This window comes from Symphodus melops (genome assembly GCF_947650265.1).
Source record: "Symphodus melops genome assembly, chromosome: 1".
Lineage (NCBI taxonomy): Eukaryota > Metazoa > Chordata > Actinopteri > Labriformes > Labridae > Symphodus > Symphodus melops.
Window position 1 is genome coordinate 13530481 of NC_136691.1, and position 22723 is coordinate 13553203.

General features: G+C 43.3%; 2 protein-coding genes across 10 annotated transcripts in view; one reads left to right on the forward strand and one right to left on the reverse strand.

Moving 5' to 3' along the window:
- Window positions 1-22723, reverse strand: part of stx7l (syntaxin 7-like) — a 280516-nt gene that overhangs the window by 91122 nt on the left and 166671 nt on the right. The gene's annotated exons all lie outside the window — the stretch shown is intronic.
- epb41l2 (erythrocyte membrane protein band 4.1 like 2) overlaps window positions 1-22723 on the forward strand; it is a 41430-nt gene that overhangs the window by 6106 nt on the left and 12601 nt on the right. For 4 of the 9 annotated variants that reach the window (XM_079367616.1, XM_079367618.1, XM_079367617.1 and 1 more), the window contains exons 2-16: window positions 3621-3844; window positions 3946-4131; window positions 5160-5414; window positions 8620-8724; window positions 8876-8918; window positions 12003-12078; window positions 13850-13946; window positions 14065-14189; window positions 14336-14423; window positions 16259-16411; window positions 16534-16631; window positions 17074-17246; window positions 17923-18008; window positions 21931-21981; window positions 22097-22132. In XM_079367616.1, the coding sequence (XP_079223742.1) occupies window positions 3635-3844; window positions 3946-4131; window positions 5160-5414; window positions 8620-8724; window positions 8876-8918; window positions 12003-12078; window positions 13850-13946; window positions 14065-14189; window positions 14336-14423; window positions 16259-16411; window positions 16534-16631; window positions 17074-17246; window positions 17923-18008; window positions 21931-21981; window positions 22097-22132 (1782 nt within the window). In that variant the 5' untranslated portion in view covers window positions 3621-3634. Of the gene's footprint in view, window positions 1-3620; window positions 3845-3945; window positions 4132-5159; window positions 5415-8619; window positions 8725-8875; window positions 8919-12002; window positions 12079-13849; window positions 13947-14064; window positions 14190-14335; window positions 14424-16258; window positions 16412-16533; window positions 16632-17073; window positions 17247-17922; window positions 18009-19229; window positions 20967-21930; window positions 21982-22096; window positions 22133-22723 lie in introns of those variants that run through there. The other 5 variants (XM_079367619.1, XM_079367620.1, XM_079367623.1 and 2 more) reach the window with 2 other exon arrangements.

A 22723-nucleotide genomic window follows, 5' to 3' on the forward strand; every position in this document is an offset into this window, starting at 1 on the left:
GAAAGAAGTGAAGGCTTTAGATAACGTGGCTGTAAGAGAAAACGTTGAGATGCGTTTCTTAAAGAGAAAGAGAGCTGCTTTGTCTGAGTCTGGGCTTATTGGAAAACATCCCCGTCATACACAAACGGATTACATTTTAAATGGCTAATTTTGCGTTAACAATGATCCTGGAGGCTTTTCTTCTGTCTTGTGGGAAAACTAGGTTACTTGATTTCTGCTAATTGAGCGTGAAGAAGCGGGATTAAATCGCCAACATCACAGGAGGGTTTTTTTTTTCTCCAGACTAATTCTGCATTACTTGATGAACCAGTCACACTCATGGCATGACACATTGAAACCTCTCACATACAGGAAGAGGTTTGTTGCTTTGTCAGCGAGCAGCTCATTTATCCCTTATTTGACCCCATTCATATTTCAGCACTGCGCTGTGTAAGGCCCTAACAATGAGATGCTTTACAGATAGTTTTACTGCCATCAACCATTCAGTCTGTGTATACGTGTGTACACTTATGAAGAGCGGCTGTAATAATGTCAGCGCATTGTTTATATGGACTGTGGGAAGAAGAGAGGAGGAGGAGGGGAGGGGGGGGAATAATGTGACCAATGGGACAGGATTGAAAGGGGGCCCGGAAGAAAGGGATTGTGGGGAGAGAAGAGAGAGAGATGAGTTCAGGGATCTGTTGAGAAAAAAAAAAAAAGAGTGAGAGAGAGGCACCCTGGGCCGCAAAGAAGAAGAGAGAGAGGGTGAGAGGGGTAGAACAAGGTCCTCGGTGTTGAGCAGTTGTAGAGAGAGAGAGAGAGAGAGAGAGAGGAGGCCGGTTTAAAACAGGCCTAAGTGGCCGTGACGAACATTTTGCAAAAAAAGCTGCACCCTGATGCCAGCAGACGGGCATCTCAGAGGAGAGGGGGGACTGCAGGAAGGAGCTCTACTTCAGGGCATCGCACCAAACACGTCAACAAAAATACGCTCCAGTTGATTTCAAATTGATTGAGAAGTCTTGCACAGATGGCAGCCTGCACACTTCAAACATTTCCCCCCAAATCCCCTGTCCTGCACACTTGCGAGTAAACGTGTGTGTAAACATGCCTGCGTGGTCCGCGGCTACACTTCAGCGGCTCAGCAAAGACTGCTAAGAGCTGTGACTGGATAACATTTTAGCCTTAACTTGAAGTAAACCATGTGTCACGATGTTGGGAGAGCATGGTCCAGCATCTATCTCTTCAGTCTTATTCATTCTTGATTACTTTGATGCTTGGAGAGAAACTACTTAGATCTCAGACATCGTGACGACAGAGACCGTAAAGGAACAACACGACTCCATCTTTTGCTGTATCGCTGTCACGCGGGTTTCCTAACTGCCCTGCCTCTTTAGGAAACCAGCAGCAGGTCACAGATTCACTCCAATGGGGAGAAGGCAGCCATTTTTAACAGACCACGTATTCTGAACAGCTCAGGAAAAGTTAATTTGAGATCCAGCCAACACATTTCTTACCCATTTTTTAGTGCTGAACAATCAAGTAAAACAATTTGTTAACATTTTAATCGTAGTGAAGTTTAATTATTTTTTGGGGTTTTTTTTTGCTTAATAATGCTGTTATTTATTTATTTTTCTGAGGAGACAAATTTTCCAACCATTGGCAAAGCTAATAATGAGCTAACTTTTATACATGTGTCTTTGTGATCATGTTGATGATTTAGCAGGTACTTTTTTCACCATGTTCGAGTTATTTTAGCATGTAGGCAGGGAAATGTTTTTAGATTTGAACAGTTATTGTTTTTTTCATAAACAATGCTGAACGACAAATGGACATCGTAAGGTAAATACAAACTCTTCCTGAGTGGCACGTAACTGAGTTTCACAGAAATCCACTGGTTACTTTTCTTCTGTTCCCTCAAAAGAATTTCCCCAAATACCAACAAAAATGTGAACGTCATAGCGACGGAGAAAATGTCAGGGTCTGACTCACCCTCAGGGACAAAGGATGTCTGTACTGATAAAGGTCACCCATTAAACATCCAGTGGTTGATGAAATATGTCAGTCTGGAACAAAGTGTTAAACTGAACCATCACCTGACCCACACTCTGAGATTGTCATCCCCACAGCAACACTCGTACCAGACCAGGTTTGTCTTTAAAAGAAATGTGCGCGTGTACGTGTTCTGTTTGTTATGTCATGTCAGTGGGACTCCCTCGTAACAGGATAGAAGTCCGCCCCCCCCCCCCCCCAAAAAAAAAAAACAGTACAGGGTGAGATAGCCTCTGGGACATTTGCACGCACCTACATGCACACCTCGCTCCTCCATCCATCCATCTCTCTCTCTCTCTCTCTCTCCGCGACCCAACCTCCTACCTCATTAGCCGATCATGCGTAAGGAGACCTGTTCTATTTTTACTCCCCCACCCTCCCTGCACACTACTGCTGCATTGTGCGTGCGTGCATGCGTGTGTCCTCTTATTGAAGGTGGCAGGGCAGAAAAGAGAAAGTGGTCTGATGTTCAGGAAGAGGATGAAACGGAGTACAAAAAAAAAAAGAGAACGTGTGTGTGTGTGGGGGGGGGGGGGGGGGGGTGAAAACAACTGAAAGTGAATGACTCGGACTTGAACCCACCTTGTGAGCGCACACACTGTGGACAAAGGTAAACGGCCCTAAGCAGGCAGGTTTGCACATTCTGACCTAATCTTCCCCCCCCCAAACCAATGTCACAGAGTGTTATCACCAGTGAATGTCAGGCTGAATAACTGAGTCTGCTGCTCTAATAGGGCGTGTGTGTGGACAGTGCTGCCAAAGATATTTGGGTTGAAGTGTGTGTGTGTGTGTGTGTGTGTGTGTGTGTGTGTGTGTGTGTGTGTGTGTGTGTGTGTGTGTGTGTGTGTGTGTGTGTGTGTGTGTGTGTGTGTGTGTGTGTGTGTGTGTGTGTGTGTGTGTGTGTGTGTGTGTGTGTGTGTACCACAGCTGCAGGGTAAAACCAATGAGTCAGATATTAAGACTCAAGTAATTCCCCTTTTCGTGAGCAGTTCCTTGTAACCAGCTGTTGACCCACATGAACCTCAGTGTGTGACATAATGACATCCTAAACTCTCGGGTTTTGAGTTCAGGAAAAAAGTGGAAGATGTAATCTTTCCAACAGCTATGAGATCATGTGTTAACAGCTGCGAGCCAAAGGACCCCAATCAGCTGACTTACATAAGCCTGCTGTAGTTAGTGAGGTGTTTTACTCTCTACATGACATCCTTTAAGTGCCTAATGCTCGTGTGATAGCAGAGATATTTTCTTTTGTCTGCCATTTCAATCTTACTCCTTGTAGTGGAGGAACGAGATCTCTCAAAGAAAAAAAATAATGGAGCATGTGGCTCATTTATAAAAGATACTCCAGACTTACGTTGTGCGCCATAAAAAATTCATATTTGTGCCAAATTCAATGTAGAAGTCAGATTTTACTCCAGCTCTTTGTGACAGTTACCAGCAGAAACAAAATGAGGATTCTTTTATTATATCCCTGAAGGATTTGTGCTGTATATATCATACAGGCTCTACTGATCAACATCTTTGTGATACTCTAAATCAAAGTTGACTCTAATGCTCTCTTTTCTTCTTCTTCTTCTTCTTCTTCTGTTCAGGTTGACGGGTCACGATGACGACAGAAGCAGGCTCTGAGACGGAGGTGAAGGAGAACGCCGAGGAGACAGCCGCACAGCCGGACCCTTCAGAGAAGGCAAAGGAAGACGGTAAGGAAGTAGTGGACGTCGCGGGAGAGGACAAGGACAAAGAGAAGGAGAAAGAGGGAAAAGGCATTTCTCGTTATCTGCCAACATGGCTTAAAAAGCAGAAGTCTCAGAGCCAGGTAAGACTCGTATCTAACAACTTTAACCCTGTCACCGCTGGTTTAAAAGATTTTGGTGTTTTCATGTCTTTTTTTTTTTTCCTCCTTCTTTCCTAAACTAGACCTCCCCGACCAAAGAGGCTCCGCCCACACAGGAAGAAGTAAACAAGGGGACACAGGAAGAGGAGGGGCCTGCCCCAGAAGTGAACGGTCACGCAGAGGAAGTGGAAGAGAAGGAGGCAGTGAAGTCGGAGCAGGTGAAGGAAAAAGAAGCAGAATCTCATTCGAACGCCAGTGCAGACACTGAGGTAACGTTCACATGCACATCCACTCTGCACACACGATAAAACACGCAACACAAACCAAGTCTGAGTTTTTGAAGTGTTTCCGTTTTGGGATAAGATTTGTAGTCCGAGTAGTTTTGTCCAATCAGGTCCAGATAAGCAACATAATAATTATACAGCGTCCTTCAGGCCTGGGCCAGGTACCAGTCTGCAGACCAGGGTCTGATCTGAACCAAAGGACTACTCTGCTGAAAAAAACCCATGCACTCATTTGATATAGAGAAAGAAGCAGCGAGATAGTTTTTTATTATGATTTACTTTTTTTCAGGCTTAACATTGCTTCGCATAAAATAAGCTAGAATGAGTGATTTATTTCCAGGTGTAACAAAATCCACCTGATATAACTTGTAACATGTTCACACGTTGACAAAATTGTGTTTGTTTGTTCACGGCATCCTCATTGCAATCGGACCCTGTTGAAAAAAACCAGCATTGAGATTTGCAAATCCGATTTTGGAAAGCGTATCTGGAAGTCATGTCAGCATGAGTCTTGACCCCGCCGCAAATGAGTTAGTGCTCAGAGAGGTGACACAAACACCAAACCTGCCTCCCAACAGAAAAGCTGGTGAAAAGTGCTTTTGATTAAACACATTTGTGTCCTTTTGTTTCAGCTGATAGAGAGAGACAGAGAGAGAGAGATTCCCCTCCCCTCCCCTCCACACACACTTCTACACACAAACTTTTCTATCCAGTGATCACATTAAGCCACCCAGGGCCCACCCAGTGACATCAACATTTCAGTGATGAGGCCAAAAGAAACGCCTGCAGCTTCTAAGAGCAGATTCAGACCAGAGGGAGGGGAAATAAAAGGAAGAGTTAGGAAGAAAACAGACTTCGCTCTGAGTTAGTTTGGACAAACAGTAAAGAGTAGGTTGTTTTGTGTTCTAGCAAACAATTGAGGACATTTTAGAGATGATATGGATCTTTTAGTTTAAAACAGCTGTAAAACATCATTCTTCTTGTCTCCCCCCCACCCCACCAAACTCTATCAGCCTGCCAAGGAAGAGACGGTGGAAGAGAGCACCGAGAAAAGTCCTGAAGAGACCAAGGAGGCAGCAGAAGGAGAGGAAGCAGAGGAGCAAAAGAAGGAGCAGGAAGGAGAGGTGAACGGTGAGGAGGCAGAGGGAGGAGAAGGCCAGACCTCCATTTTCCAGTCTCCTCTTCGTCTGGTGAGGAAGACCAAGATGAAGCTGGTGGTGTGCCACGTGAACCTCCTAGACGGGACTGACTTCTCTTGCGAAGTGGAGGTGAGACCTTGAAAAGCGAAAAAAAAACACGTCAACTTTGGACACTGTTTTTCCTCTGTTCATTCTTTAGTAAAAATAAGACGCACATGGATTCCAGTTTGCCAGTGATATCATTTCTAATAGGATAAGATGTGCATGTCTATGTCAGTGCTGGTGTGCATGTGCGTCTTAACCCATTTAAAAACACCCTCTAAAACCTAAGTAACGTTTGTTATTAACCTCCCAAGACCTCAGGGATTTCAGAAAAACGGCACAGAATTTCAATGTTTTCTAAAGTCATGAAACATTTGAAAGCTTGAAACTATTGGCTTTAACTGTAATTTAAAGTTTCCTCTACACTCATGTTCATTGTCTTTTGAGACCTCGATGTCTCATCAGGTCTAAATGGGCTTGGGGGGGGGGGGGGGGGGGTCTAACTTTCCCCATCAAACTGCAGTTATGGCAGTAACTGCAGGCGCTCACATAGTTGTGGGTGTGGTTTATGGGATAAAAGCAGAGCACGCTGCAGGGGCTTGTCTGGTGACCACAACACACACACACACACACACACACACACACACACACATTAACAGAAAACCGGCAGATTACGAGGGGTCCCCACCAGATTAGCTTCCTGCATCTGCTACTCCCAAACAAGCACGTGCCCCCGGACCCCTTGCACAGACTCACACACAGATACCCACCACTTCCAGTGTTTTTCTGGTCTCAGGTTTTAGACTTCTTGTCATCGTGAAAGTGTCTATGATTTCTTACATTTTCCTCACAGTTTGAGAAACTTTCATTTCTCAAACTGCATGCATTTTTTTTCTTGGCCTCCTCTTGTTCCCACACTCATCCTAATTTAGTAGAATCTTCCAAGAGTATCATCACTGTAGTTCCACCCAAACAGTTCCAACCCAATTCCTTATTTCACTATTTTTTTTGCCCCACTACAATATTTACTTTCCCAGTTCGTTCTGGGATTCATTCGACAGATTGATCCCATGACAACGCTTTTTTCCCCCTCTCTTATCTGCAGTATTTCCAACGCCCAGCAGCGTGCCTGTGAGTGTCTGAGGCTGTTTGAATAGTAGTCGCTTTGTCTCCTGACAAAAAACGCCGATACTGCAACTAACTGCTATTGTCCTAAAACACACACACACACACACACACACACACACACACACAGACGCACACACACAGACGCACACACACATCTATTCCTCCCTACACAAACTGGAACAGTTAGGCCGTGAGAGGGAGAGATGCACAATGCATTCCTGAGATTAAATTTTCTGTTTTGCACAGCAGGCGTACAACACGCACACACACAGGCACACACACATCCTTTTATCATCCTATTCACAAACCACCAGAATCAGATTAATTGACATGTTTTAGCTTCATGTAAGGGCTGCAGTAGATCACAGTGGATCTGGGACCTGTTTGGATCAACCTCCCAATGGTAGAGGCTGCATGTATTCCACAGACTGATGGAAAATGAATCAACATGGTGTAAGATACGTGTGCCACGGTGGAACCAAGACGTACAATCCCTGTTGTTAACGCGCTGCAGGTGGACATGAACAGTGTGTGACATGCTTAACATTGTTAAAGCAAAGTCGCCGGCAGAGAGATTTCTGTTTTCTGTTCGTATAGTTGATCGCTCTCTGTTTCACTCAGATTAAATAAAAAAGGAGTTCAGTTTATCTCACTGCACGATATAAAATGATACTAACGATAATAAAACAAGCAGGATGGGATACATTATAAAGGTTCGTGGAGTTGCCTTTTAGTTTGACGGTGCAGTTAAAATGAACAGATTGAGAAACGGAGGAGGAGAAAATTTGATTCATTACTTCATTTTTTGTTGTGATCATCGTAGAAGATCCTCTTCTGCTTAACGCGTGTTTTATTAGCTGTGGTTTACATGAAATGTTTCTCAGATGTCATTTACCGCCGGTTCTCAAAGGAGAGTCTCAGTGTCACATGGTCGTAATGCCGCTTCTCAGGAATTCATTAGTGTAGGTTTCAGCAGGATTTTAGAGTCACACGCTTTAAGTGGCGTTTCGAAGCTTTTCATTAGCTCTCAGTCAGAACTCAGAAGGGAGTCAAGTAGCGTTGGCAGACATGAGGCCTGCTGCTTTGGATTTGACTCTGAGGGGTTTGTTTATTGCCTCAAGAATCAAAACAAACACTTGATGTCGTTTAGCTTGAACATGATTGTTATGTGGTCAAACTTGTGTATGTCTTGAGTTATTAGAGGATTTAATGCCCTCTAACTTGTTGATGAATTACATGCTGGAAAATGGGGACACTTTTTAAAAGCAATCTTTGTGGGGGGGTTTTTCACTATTCGCCGTGTAACAGTATGTAACAGACAATCCATAGATCCGTAGATGAAACTAAGGACCCTGCAGCAAATCAGACAATGGTTCTAAGGTTGTGTCTTGCTCGGAGGCACTCTGGCACAGACTCAGAACCAAGAAAGGTCACATTCTCACATTCTTTCGGGGTGTTCACAATGCATCTACACTGAGTGCGTGCATGTGGCTCGAGTCTTTCTACCAACTATAGGAAAATACCAGAGATGCTTTCAGCTGTCCCAGTAGCAGAAGAAAAATGCACTCTTTCATCCTCTTTCCTTCCACTTTCACCACGCTCCCTGCCCTGTCTGTGATTCTGTCTGGGCTATGCGACGCACATTTTTGTCTTTATGTGCAAACCAGTATGAGAAAGAGAGGGCGTGCTGACTTTCCAAATAGAAACAAACAGTATTTAATTATTTCACACTTTCTCTTCCTTTTTTTTTTTTTTTTTTTTTTTCTCCCCCCTCCCCATTTCCACCCTCTCGCTGCCTGACATTCTGTCTGCCCAAAGGGCACTGTTGTGCGTTTTGTGTGCGTGCACAACTTTGCACACATACATGGGACTGTGCTAAATGTCATTGTCATAGTTGAGAGTGGAGGCTTATATGGGTAAGTCTCCCATCGGGCTCTTTGGAAGAATGTGTTGCACGGAGACAGATGGAGAGAGTGAGGGGGAAAAAAAGCTGCAGAATAAAGGAACAGATGGAGGTGATATACCCCCAAAAAAACCAGACGTGTTAAGGGGGAGAGTTGAATTGGAACATTATATCTCACTCAAACATTTCAATGATATGCTCTGAAATGTTTCAATCATGTTTCAATCTTTGACGTTTGTGTTTGAATCTCTCTCGCCGCAGAAACGCGCAAAGGGCCAGTTCCTATTCTTTAAGGTGTGTGAGCATCTGAACCTCATGGAAAAAGACTACTTCGGTCTGTCATACACCGACAACCACGAACAGAAGGTATGTGTCGTTCCACAGATATACACAGGATGTGCTCTAAGGCTAATAAGTCAGTAATGTACATATTTATAGAAACAGAAATGTCTGTATAGTGTCTTACACTGTTTGATGACTGGGGTTAACTCTCTTCCTGCTTTGTGTCTCTCTACAGTGTTGGTTGGATCCCACCAAGGAAATCAAGAGACAAATACGCAGTAAGTTTATTTAGAAAATAAAATTAACCGTGCCATTAATGTCGGCCTAGTCTATCCATGTTCCTCCATCTCTTTCTCCACCAGTCTGCTTCAAAAAGAGGTGTCACGCAATGCACAGGACCTAGTTTCTCAGCCAAAATGCACTGAATAAAACATGAATATTGAATTAATGAAGGAGCTCAAGTGTCCTCATATTAAAGGGAACAAAGCAGCATCACAGTTATGTCCAACAAAGCCACAGAGACATTTAAAACCACACGAGCGACGGCAGTCTTAGCAGAGCTGGCAGCATGCAAGAGGTTATCACAGTGTGATCACTTTGCTTCATTATTTATCGGTCTCTTTATTAACTGTTGTCAAAGTCTAAATGCAAGGCTCGGCCTCTCATCTGCTGTTGATTGACAGTTATCAGGTGTGTGGGGCAACCGAGCGTAGGATTTAATTTGTAGAATGCATGAACAGCCTGCGCGCAGGTGGAATGGGGACTCACAGAAACAACAACAAGGAGTAATAGAGTCATGATGTCCTCGGATTCAGACATTTCATTCAGTCAGAAGTTTGAGTTTTCTGAGGCGGCGGCGGGGGGGGGGATACGCTGAATCCGTTCAGCTGTGTTTTCCTCAAGAGAAGTTTTTCTTCTCACCATTCCTCTTTTCAGTGTAAGTTCAAAAACAGACTTAAACACATGCAATTAAACTTAAAGTTGCACTTTAAAGAATAAAGCTGAGGAAAACATATCATTTCAGCCCATAAAATGTTTTTTTTTGTTGGAATTAGCACATGTGAGATTAGTAACGCTGGCTGGGTGTGTGCGGACTGTGTGTGGCTCAGTGTGTGTGTGTGTGTATGCGTGGTGAACATGCATGCCTGTGTTTTGTGGCTGTGTGTCGTTCATGGATGGTTGGCATGCAGTCGACCGCACGTTCTCATTTGTGTCCATTCTCTGTTTGTGTTTGTGTGTGTGTGTGTGTGTGTTTATGGTAAGTGTGTCGGATACGTCCGTCTCTGTGTGTGCAGACAGATTACAGCACAAATGACAGGTTTGACACCAGCGTGTGCTTTTACTACCATCAGTGTTCACTGGACTGTCACAGCTCTGCTTCACTACATACAGAAACAAAGAGTTTCCAACGTGGTGGGGGTCTGATAGGCCAAAAACGTGTTGCAAACATGGCCTCTAATATGATGACTATGGACGTGGGCAAAGGAAGCAAACGAAGAAAAAGGGAGACGTGTTCTTGCATATGAGCAGCAACATGTTTATAGTGCAGTGTGTTGTTGGTAAGAAGTATGGGCATAATTCATATGGAGAGACTCCCAAATGATGTGTGTTCTCCGGGATGACATGCTCAAACTGCAAAAATCATTGTACGTAGATAGAAAGTTGGGAAAAGGCGATGCGATCACTTTAGAAAACAGGTGACGAATAAAGAGGAAGACGACTCATCAGAGCGGAAACATTTTTTGTCTTAGCTTATGAAAGTGCAGAAAGTTGTTTCTGTCTGCAATGACGTGTCGAATACTTATCAACCTTTGAGATCAAAGTAAGCACCACTGAAAGTAATACTTCTGCAAGCGTGCTTTTTCTTAGATATCACCATGACAGGTAATAAGAACAGAATTTCTTCTCCTTAAGCGCTGACTGTCGCTGCAAGCCGAGCATTGACGATGAACACGGATTTCGACCTCCGTAGAGCGCGTGGCTTCAGTTAACGTTTAACCACAGCACACATGTTCCCTGCGTAATCACACAAACCTTTAGATTTGCCCCGTGCGTCTCCCCGGGGAGACGATGACTCCAGCTGAGGTGTCACTGGACATGTGCAGCCATGAGGAGAACAAACAGCTGCTGGCTATGTTACAATAACAGGATCATAAGTCTGAGTATGTTTTATGATTTATGGTCAAAGTCTTTCATCCCACCCCCCCTCCCCAAAGTCATCCATTTACTTAAACACATGTTTAAAAAAATATATATATTAAACAGAGAATGAGAACATGAGGGAATGTGTGAATCCAAAAAAGGAGAAGAAGAAGGGAGAGAGGGCAAATAAAGAAGATTGAGTGTGGAGAGGATACAGAGGTAAGGGAGGAGATGTTTATATCTGTCAGCGTGTGTATGTTCTGTGCATCATGAGGCAGATTTATGTGTGACACGTGGTCATCTAGAAGGTTGAAATGGTCACACGAGACTTCCAAAAGCACTTAGCGCTGCCGGCAAAACATCTCAACCTCCAGACTCAGCAACACACTCCCGCGCTCTAACGAACAAACACACACACACACACACACACACACACACACACAGGCAAGCGAACAGTACAACAAGCACTCGCGATTTTTCCGTTTCTGCACGTTATGTGATACCTCATGTGTTGCATCTTTTCCTCTCTTGGTTCGCTGTGCGAGTGTCCTTGTTTCCTTGTCTCGTCTTACAGTGGCCATCATTCGTCCTGCCTCCCCTGGGATGCCGCTGTAACAGCTCTTCTTCGTGTGCGCGCGCATGTGGATGCGTGTATGACCTTGGAGGAGGAAATGGTCTCGCTATGATGTCAGCTTTTTCCTGTTTAGATTTTTCCAGACGATGTGATCTCCGTCTTTTACTGAGCGTCTGTGCATGTCTGGTGTGTACGTCTGTGTGTGTGTGTGCACGTGTACACAAGTGGAGCAAAGAGGCAGAGGGGAAAGTGAAGGAGAAAAGAGGTGGTAGGCAGGGCAACATGGCTTCCTCCTGAGGGAGTGAGATCAGGAAATTGGAGCGCAATAAAGATAAGAAAAATGACAATAGCTAACATGGAAATCTTATGGTGTATCTCGTGGTGTATTTGTTGCTGGTAAAGATGCTGATGATAGTTTGGTACTTTGTAAAGATAGAATAAGCTCATGCAATAGCAGACCTGGTGTGTGCACGTTATTCACCCGGCGTAGCACAGTTGAAAAGCTGTTCTGCATTAGGCAGACAGATGAGACAGGCCAAGGGGCTGGATCGACATTATAACGGATGATTTAAAAAAAGAGATGTGATTACTTTTTTTTTTAGACGAACATATTTCCAAAGACATGTAATGAACACTCTTTCCCCAGGTAACAATTGGCAGTTTTCATTCAACGTCAAGTTCTACCCTCCTGACCCCTCACTGCTCACTGAAGACATCACCAGGTACACACACACACACACACACACACACACACACACACACACACACACACACACAACAATGCTTTTTACACTAATTGCATGTTATCATGTGAAGCTATCCGGGATAAATCGGTGCGAATTTAATGGTGTAAAATAATTATTTAGTGATTGGGAGGAAAATGTTACAAACGTGTGTACAACATTGGTTTCCAACCTGAGGTCCAGGCCAACAATCTCAGGACTTTGTCTGCTCTGAAGTTGTAAAAAAAAAAAAAAAAAAGTCACATTAGAACAGCAGATATACATAGAAACTGTGAGCGGTGGCTGTTTGCACTCTATTAAATCATATTTGTGTTTGATTGCTCTTCATATCGTTATTATTGGACAATGTAAACGCACATTGCATATTTTTTCTTCTTTCGTGGAGGGCTCTCTCAAGTAAAGATTAAAAACCCCAGGATATACTGATCAGTTTACAGTGATCAGTGAACAATCAAAACCTGTACAAATGATCGTCTCTTTTATTTATATTTATGTTCTTTATGTTCAAGTGGGTGTAAAAGGATTCTTGAGCTGCTAAATGTCACAGTGCGTTCACCAACTCTATACAAAGTAGTGTGGGCTCAAACCTAAACAATGACAATTGGGAAGCCTGAACCCTCAACAAAGGGCTGTGAATGGCTAATTCATTTGAACATATGCATGTACACGCACACACTCCAAACACCAGGCATTTAGGTCGAAGTGTATGTCTAATGGAGCGTATAGCTTCTCTGATGGTTGTAGCAAAAGGCTAATTGAGGACACATGCTCATTAACACGTTACCTCCACTGAATGTCCGTGGCCTGGAATCTCCTGCAGGACGCTCGGGCTCTGAGAGAGCCGGTTTCTTTAAATCTTTTTAAAAGTAGAAGGACTTGGAAGGAGGTGATTCAGCTTGTAGATGCTTTGATTGATGACTTTGTGCTCTGTGACTCAGGAAATGCTGATCTTTGTAAATATTGTGTTTTTGTGTCTGTAACTTTTTGTTGTGCTGCTGACCGTCTTGGCCAGGACACTTTTGTAAATGAGATTGTTAATCTCAATAAGCTTCTCCTAGTTCAATACATTTTAAATTTTAAGTTAAAGAAATGATTGTAGAGATTCAACAGCCTGTCACAAAATTAATTGTTCATAAATGTAAAGTGGAACCCTTTATTTCATGATATTTTCGTTCTTGTAGTTCCCATTTTAACAAGCGAAAACACAATATTATCTTTTACCAATGAATCGCAGCTGAGTAACTGGATGACTGGAGTTTAAGCCTCCATATCAGCAAGTGTTCGTTTCACTCATGTAACCCTGAATGACATTTTTCAGTAGCCAAATGATGCATTTACCAGCCCCCTGAGGTGTCTGAGTTCATCATTCACACAGAAGCTTCATTCACATGACAAACTCTTCCTTGAAGGTTGTAGTGCCAAGCTTACACCATCATAAAAAAACAAAATACAAACCGCACAACTCACTAACTGCTAATGCACACGTTTTTGTTTGTCATGGTGCTCTAACCAGTGTAGCGCCACACTATGAAAATCATTCGGCAAAAACACGACCAACAATTACCTTTAATCCGCACCCGCTGACCTCAGGCCTCACAGGAGGAGAAGCAATTTGGCTGCTCGGATCGTTGTATTGTTATCATGAACAAAGAAGCAGCCTCCAGTTCAAAGAAGGGATTAGAATGAGGTTTTTTTTTTTTATAGTGTGACTTTCTACTTAATCCACCACGCGTCTCTCTCTCTCCTGTAGGTACCTGTTGTGTCTGCAGCTGCGTGAAGATGTGGCCACAGGTCGGCTGCCGTGCTCATTCGTCACCCACGCTCTGCTGGGGTCTTACACGCTGCAGGTAGAAAACACAACCTGTGCTCATCCTCTGTGTGTAGATTGCAACTGTGCTGTTTCCTAATGTGACTTTGTTTTGGTTTCAGTTGATTTAAAGTCGCTTGTTTCTTTCTGATTTACAGGCAGAATTTGGTGACTATGAACCCGATCAGCCTCGACCCCTGGATTACATCAGCCAGCGGACCTTTGCGCCCAATCAGAACAAAGAGATGGAGGAGAAGATTCTTGAGCTTCACAAGTCTCACAGGTTAGAACATCCCCCCCCTCCCTAACAAAAGCTGTACATTTGTTTATCAAAGTTTAAATCCAATTACAGGATTCTTTTTTCATATATCTTAAGTCTCCGATCTGATAATGGCAAAAATCAGTCATCCACTTTTGCCCTGTTTTTAGGGGGATGACACCAGCGCTGGCCGACACCCAGTTTCTAGAAAATGCCAAGAAACTGTCCATGTACGGAGTGGACCTGCACCAGGCTAAGGTACGATAAATGAATAAACCCTCTGCTCTCGGCTTCTCTCTTTCCTTCTGTTGTTAGCATCTGGGGATTAGTACCGTTTCTTTGATGTTGGAAGAGTGTGTGTATCTGCATGTTTTTCTGTGCGAGTGTGTCAGCTGTACAAACACTCAGGGAGGCCATCGCCATGGGAACAGCCAGTCTATCTCACTGGGATAGCAGGTCATCAGCAGAGTGCGTGCCTGTTTCCATGTTTGTCTGTGCGTCTCTGTGCAAGACGGCAAAAGAAAAAAGGAAAAAAAAGTGGGGAAAAATGCATGAGAGGAAGAGAGAGAAGAGTCTGGAAATAGAAGGGGAGGATGTTATATTGAGGATATTCAGCAGACAAAGGCAGACAGCGAGAGATAAGGTTAGAGAAAACAGAATCTTAAAAAGAGGGTGAGACGAGTCTCCTTTAAGAGCACGCTCCACTTGTTTGTAACACAGAAAGAGAACCAGGGGAAAGGAGAACTGCAGAGACAGCAATTTCAAATGTTGGAAGTCCTTTTTTTTATGGCATACCAATGTGGTGGGAATTCAAGGGGCAGATCTATTTCTGTCTTGAGCCATTAATTTGACCTGCGACTTTCTTTCCCAATAAGGAAACATTTAAAAAATGAACCCGTATAATGATTTAAATAAACACAAACATGTTCTGCTAGTGGCTAAAAATATATCCCAGAGCACTGTGTTTGGATTCAAACATGTGTCATTCATTTGATAGCAGGATGTTATTTTTTATAGACCTTTGACATGTTTGTATTGTTATATATATAGACATTAAATGACACTACAGGGAAAAATCCTTCCACCTCAGTTTGGTATTAAAAGCAAAGCAGTAAAGATACAAACAAAACATCACAAAATCCATTGATATGCTGCTGTTTGATGAACTTTATTGACCTGATGTAAGAAAATCCAATTATCAGTGTGGCAGACGCTGCGACATAACGTTTGAATATTTTTGATCAGTAAACCTTAATAAATCTAAACTCCCCTCATAATGCATTTTTTAAGGCACCAGAGTTGGCAGAAAGTGTGTAAGGTATATATCCAAAGAATGAAGATACAAGGAGCTCTTTAATACAACATGTAATCTTTAAAGTTACACTGTTAGAAATACAGTAATGGTATTTGTAGCAAAGTAATCCATTAGTACTTTATTAAGTGTGCATCTCGCACTGTTCTCTCTGATTGCAAGTTGGTTGATTTAGTCAGCTCAATGTAGAATTTAAGATGCAATATAAGATATATAAGAAAAGATATATACCGGTATATTTGGTTCATAATTTTTGGTTTCACTGTCTAAAGTGAGAAAACGTCTCCCGTCTCTCTTCCTCCACTGAAGAAGGATCTTCTTCGAGAAACCACAAAAAAGCTAATGGAAAAACTGCTCTCCTGTTCAGTCAGTGTGTCGAAGCTTAAGTGCTAAATGTATCTTTACTGGGAGCACATGGATCGATGAGCTGATAACATAGCAACACCATGTGATGTGTTTGTGTGTCCCAGTATCAATATATTGCGTTCTCCATTAGGCCAACAGATTTTTCCCGTTAGTTGACCATCGTAATCAATAACCCCCCTCGCCATTACCAGATGGCCTTGGACTTAAAAGCTTTGTTAGCGAGTTAGTCTGTCAGCTAACCATGTTGTTACAGTGTGCGTGCGTGTGTTAATTTAGTTTCTGTTGACCTTTAGTGGGCTACTTTAGAAATCAATTGATGTACAGCATGATCTGATTTATTCACACAGGAAGCATTATGAGTGTCTGTCCAAAAGTATGTATTTGTGTTCTCTTAACATGTGAATGGGACTCACAGGATTCTGAGGGTGTGGACATCATGTTAGGAGTGTGTGCCAACGGTCTCCTGGTTTACAAAGACAGACTTCGGATAAATCGCTTCGCTTGGCCCAAAATACTCAAGATTTCATACAAGAGGAACAACTTTTACATCAAGATCAGACCAGGAGAGGTAAAAAAAATGCAAACAGATTGTAAATTCAGAGATTGTCCACATAACATGCTATACATACTCTCTGTAAGCTTCCTCTGCTGGGGAGATAGTCCAATGAATGTTTGATGTCCCTCTGATAGACGGAGCAGTTTGAGAGCACAGTGGGATTCAAACTCCAGAATCATCGATCTGCCAAAAGGCTGTGGAAAGTCTGTGTGGAGAATCACAGTTTCTTCAGGTAGGAATGTGCACCCTTCAAATCCAACATGCACCCTGCATGCACATGTATTTCACACATTTTCAGTCTCACGTCATCGCTCAACAAAACATTGACTCTTTTTGCCAAACTTTTGTGCTCGACGAGCCAGTCTGGTACCTGCAGCAATACACACACACACACACACACACACACACACACACACACACACACACACACACACACACACACAGGGGGGGGGATACAGGTGCTCATCATGGCTGTGTTTGTGTTCCCCAGGAGTGTGTCCTGTATCTGATTGTTTTTCCGTCTGTGTGATTGTGTAAGACAAGAAAGGAATAAGCTTCAATATCCTGTAGAGGGAATTGGTGCCTCTCTTGCACATGCAGTAGTGACTTTTACTTTTTTTTTTTTTTACCAAGTAAATCCCCAATATATCTTCTCCCATACTGTCTCTCTGCAGGTTAAATACACCGGAACCTCCCACAAAGGCCCGCTTCTTGACTCTTGGCTCTAAGTTCCGTTACAGTGGGCGAACCCAAGCTCAGACCCGCATGGCCAGCTCCCTCATAGACCGGCCCGCGCCCAACTTTGAACGCACCTCATCCAAACGCATCAGCCGCAGTCTGGATGGAGGTAATACATGCTTTCCCACAGATGACTTTTCCAGCCTCTCTCCGACCCCTCAAGACTTAAATGAATGGATAGGCAGATAAGAGGAGGAATGGGGCGGCTGGGAATGACGGGCAGATGGAACAGAGGTCACGGATGCCTCTGTTTCTGTGTTTTGATGAGCAAAGCGAGTGTCTGAGCAGATACAGGAAATAGCTGCAGCATATGTTTCCTGTCACACAGTGAGCGACAGAGAGAGAAAGAGAAGAAGAAAAAATAAAGTGATATGGCTATGAGGGGGGGGAGGGCGTGACAAGAAGAGATAGAGAGCATTCGCAGCATTTCCACTAATGCTCTTTTTCTAGTATTGAGCATAATTCAAAAGGTAAAGCTGCCTTCATCTAATATTTCCTTCATGTCTATGTTACAATGAGACTTCTTTTATTGTCTCTATCACATCATTGCTGGTAGCTTTTGGATTTCCCATTTGGATTCCAACTTATTGAGCAATTTTTACTGCTTTCTTACATTGCCCCCTTGTGGACACAATATTCCACTGCAAGACTGAAGAACACTAAACCACTGATCTTGACTTCAGCAAGTATTTACAGGGTCTGTCGCTGACGGATTGTACTGTTTTTCCTGTTCTGATAAATTCTTTATCTGAAATGGATATTTCTGTGTATTTGTCGTTCTGTAGCACCAGTTATCAGCATAACGGAGGCAGGCAGGGACACGACTGAGAACGGACGTGATCCCCACCTGGAGCTGCACTCTGACTCTAAGGTGTGTGTGTGGGTGTGTGTGGTGTGTTTTCATCGAAGCATATTGTGTGAGTCCAGCAAGAATTGGGGGGAAGAGGTCATATAACATGTCTTTTCTTTCTTTGTTGTTGTTATATTTGGGAATCCGTATGCGTTGGTGGTTCAAAGAGTAAGACCGTACACGGGGAGATGGAAAAACCACAGTAGTTTGTAAAGAATTGTCTCTTGGCTTCATTTACATTCAGTATGTGCAATGTCTTTATTGATAAAAAGGGTTTTGTTTTCAGGAATGATATATACACGGCTATAACCAGTATTACAGGAATGCTCTCATGGTGTGCCTAACACATACATCAGGACAGTCACAGGAAACATGTAGCTTTAAATATCTAGTGATAAAAGTGAAGTGAAAGCAAGCAATCAAAGCTTAGTCTTCAGAAGTTGTGAATAGTAGTAAATGGTACAAAAAAAAAGTCCTTTATTTCACAAAGGGAGATGGCAACAGTCCGGCTTGTAGTGACTCAAAAAAAAAAGTTATTTCAACAAAGGTAAAGGTGTAAAAATCAGCAACATCTTTTTATGCAACTTGAGCTTTAATTCCAGGAATGCTGTGTCGCTAACTCTTTATACGAGTGCCTCTGCTATTCAAAAGAGCAGCATGTAGACGCTCCAGTAGAGTCAAACGTCTTAGTAGATTTCATTTTTAAATGTAAAACCTTTTAAAGAGTGAACCTTTAGTGTGTACATCAGTCTATTATTATGCATGCCTCCTGCCTCACCTTACTGTCCGTTGTTTTTCCTCCCTGCTCACTTCCCAGCACTGTGACAATGACCTTTGTTTAAGCCTTCGTTCAGTGTTGGACACTTTTTCTGCACACAGATTCTCTGCACTGAGCTCAAACCCTGCTGTGTTCACTTTTAACCTGTTTGTAGTGATGTTCACGGACTAATGGTGTGTCTCTTTCCCTTTCTCTCTTTTCCTTCACTGGCTCCCTTTTTGTTAACTGCTTTAATCACTCCACTCTTGCATGCTGTCACCAACGATCATCATTTCACGATGAAATGATACTTTTTTTAATGAACATTGCGTCGTATTTTTTTGGGTCACTGTTTGCTTTCTCACTTTGTGGATTTTCCCGCTGTCCTTTTTTTATTTTTTATTTGGTGTTGTCGTGTCTTTGTCTCCGTTCTCTCCCCCACCCATGTCTGATATTCTTTCTTCCTGCTCTCTGACCCCCATCAGTCAATCTTCATGTTCCCTCTTTCCTTCTCTTCATCATCCTCACTCTCCTCCATACCTCCTTCCCTCGATTCCATCTCTGAGCTCGACCACGGCCTGTCAGACATCTCCGAAGATGATGACCTCGGCAATGACACGGCCACCTCACACACTCCTTGGAGCCTCCCCTCGCACACCTCTTCTCTCTCTGATCAGCCGCAGGACGATCGCGAAACCCCGCCGATCACAAACCTCTCACAAACATCCAGTTCAGAGGTTACGGTTGTGAAGGAGAGCTGCCGCGCTGAAACCAGAGTATCACACTGGTGGAGCTGGTTCTCTTTGAGGGGTGTGGCTAAATATGTGTCCTTCATGCTGATGTTCCTCTCCCTCTCTGGGAAGAATGGAAACAGGTGTCTGCCCACCGAGCTTTTTTCAGGAATAACAAAGAAACTGAGCTGTTTCACTCACGCTGTGTGGAAGCTCGTTTCAAATTCAGCGAGGAAATTAGTCAGGATGACCGTCAATGCTCCAAAATGTATTATTTTCAACATGGAGACATCTAGGTTTGGTCAGACTCTGAACAGTTTGATATCTAAACTGACTTATTGTATGGGATTTATTGCCAACTACCTTCCTGCAAAATGCAGAAGCTTTGTTCCTGCTGTTCACTGGCGCCCAGCACGACTACATTTGCCCTCCATTTCTTCTCTTTCCTGTCCTCCAATCGTCTCTTCCTTTTCATCGCTGTCCTCCTGTTTCCTCTCTTTCCCATCTTCCTCCTCTCTCCCCACTCTCTCCTCCTTCTCCAACCTAACCCCATCAATACATCGCTACCTCCTAAAGCCCTCCCCACTCTTCCTGCCCTGCCTGTTAGTCACCTTCCTGTTGGTTGTGATGCTCACGGCAAGCCAGTCATTGATCTTAGCACTGATTTTAGCCACGCCCCTCGGCCTGACCCTGTGTTACCTCGAGAACGTGGTGTCCAGTCAGCGGAAGGCCTTTTTGCCCATGTTCACGCCTGAAACTCCAAGCGACCGGTGTGAAGATCGGTTAAGCTCCGCTTTCAACGAGCTAGCTTCTCCTCTCACTCCGGCGCACACCCCCCCGCGCAGCAGGCACCCCACCAGCGCCGTCTGGACGCAAGAGATGTGCGATCCCGCTGCGTAAATACACGACACGCACGACGCCACAGCTCTAAGCTCCCTCCTTTTGTCCTCCTTTTGTGTTTGAATGAACAAGCTGGCCACACCCAAAACCCACCCCCTCCTCACTACCTAGTATTTCCTTGTTTCCTACCATCCCTGCACCCTGCCAACCCCACTGTAATGTTTATGACAAATAAAGAGTAGAATGAGTTACATCTAGCAAAGTCACGTGAGAGAGTTTATACAGGATGAAAAACAAAGTATAATAATAATAATATAGCTTATATAGAGATACTGTAGGTTTATTAAGAGATTTAAATATTGTACATGGACTGTAAAGGAAAGGAAAAAGTAGCAAAACTCTCAAGTCTCGTCATTTTCAGAGCACACACTTGAGATGGTAATGAAACGGACTGAAATGAATACTGGTGATGAGCAAACAAGACCATCAGTTTAAAGATTGACTTCAGTGATTCTTAGGCTTGTCCCCCCCTGATGCTGGTTATTGAAGGCGTCGGAGACAAATGGGACAAAACTTTCTAAATTGTATGTTGAAGATTGAATTAAGCCATTTAATTTGAATTCAGATTTTAGTCTAAAAAAAAAAAAAAAAACACTTGCTCATGTGAATTGTGTGGAGTCTTTTTTAAATGAATAGGGCTCGATGCTGCTTCGACGGCTTTTCCATTGCATGTTAAAACATGCCATAAAGAAAGGCCACGGGACCTGCGAGGTACTGAAGCGCTCGTCGCATTTAATGCAGGAGGCCGGCTCTCAGTTTGCTGCATTTGGCCTTGTTAGTGTGGTGAAAGAGAAGGCGGTAGAGGAATAGTGCAAGCTTGAAAGCCTAAACTGTACAGATAGATAGTGACCCCACCCGCCCTCTCAGCACTTACAGCGCTTTGGTTTGTATTACTGCTAATGAATGTTGAGCATAAACAGTGTTGCACATACATGTAGACCCTATCTCCCCTTTAACTCCTGCCCTCTGTACGCTGTGTTTTTCCGCCAAACTATGACGTATATGTTGCAGTGGCTATTTAGTGTTGCTCTTGCTTTAATGCTGTGAATTTACAGAATGGTAACCGATGTGTTATCAAGAGACAGGTCAGGAAGAATACTGATGACAAATCCTGACACTTGTATTTTATTTTTATTTGTATCTTTTTTTTAAGAAGCTATAGAGGTTGTGGCGTTCCCCCTGTAACTTTCTTTAGACGCCTCAGCAGTAGAGCAGTGTTTGAAGAAATGAATGCTGTACTTAAAAACACTGTTTAGGAAACCCTTCAATCACATCTGCTCGTCGTTTACTTTGACACAGACTGAATCTTTCCTAAAAGTAGGATGAGGGCAGTCAGCAGCAGCAGCTGGCTCCTGTTATCGACTCCTTTCATGTTACTGCTCCTGTGGGTTTGTAGTTCAGAGGTCACATGACCCGCAGTACTCCTCCCTGACACCTGGGGAAGAAACCAACTTTTCCCATCATCCATGTCACATTTTTCTTTCTTCGTGCCCCCCCCCCTCCAACCTTCACATTTATCATGACTGCTGTCACCACAACTTCGACACTACTGAAGGTCAAGGAGGTCGACTTAAGCCCTGGTGATGCAGACGCAGCTCCCACCCAGGTCTGTAGGGCCTGTTTACCCAGCATGCTTTGCAAATTCTGGAGTTTGGGATGATTAAGTGGTTGAGCAGTAAACCTAACCTGTCCTTACTTTCTCCCCGACTTCCCCACTTCAGCAGTCACCTGGAGTCAGTGAGCTCGCTCCCTCTCAGGTTCACTTACTGTTATTGGTTGTTTGATGGTGTTTGGTCTGCCAATCATTTGCTTCGGTTGGATTGTTGTTCTGGTTTCTCTCTCATGGTGAAGTTGCCCTGGCATGATGGTTCAGAGTCAGTCTTTGAATTTAACAGCTTCTACAGACCAAATTCATTTGAACCAAAACATATTCATAGAAAACGTTCACATTTAGTGATAATGATCGATAACCACGTACACCCTCAGTTTTCAGATTTGGGCCTGAATTCAAAAACTGATCCTGATTTGGGCACCTTCGCTCCTTTCGGTTGCTCTGCTGTGGTTTGTGGTTTCACAGTTTCACTTTCTTTACTGGTTCATATCGGCGGTTCACTGTTTTTGGGATTCACTGAAAGCACATTGGGGTTTCTTGGTTTGTGTTTTGATCTTTTGATTAATCTTTTTTTATGTGTTAACATGTATTTGAGTGTCGTACATTCAACATGAACATATCAGAAAATAAGATTATGATTTAAAAAGTTGCCTGTATCCATCTTACTTATCTTCTTCACAGTTGTGTATAGTTTGGCTTCACCACAAGACTTTTTTTTCTTCTGTGTTTCTTTAAT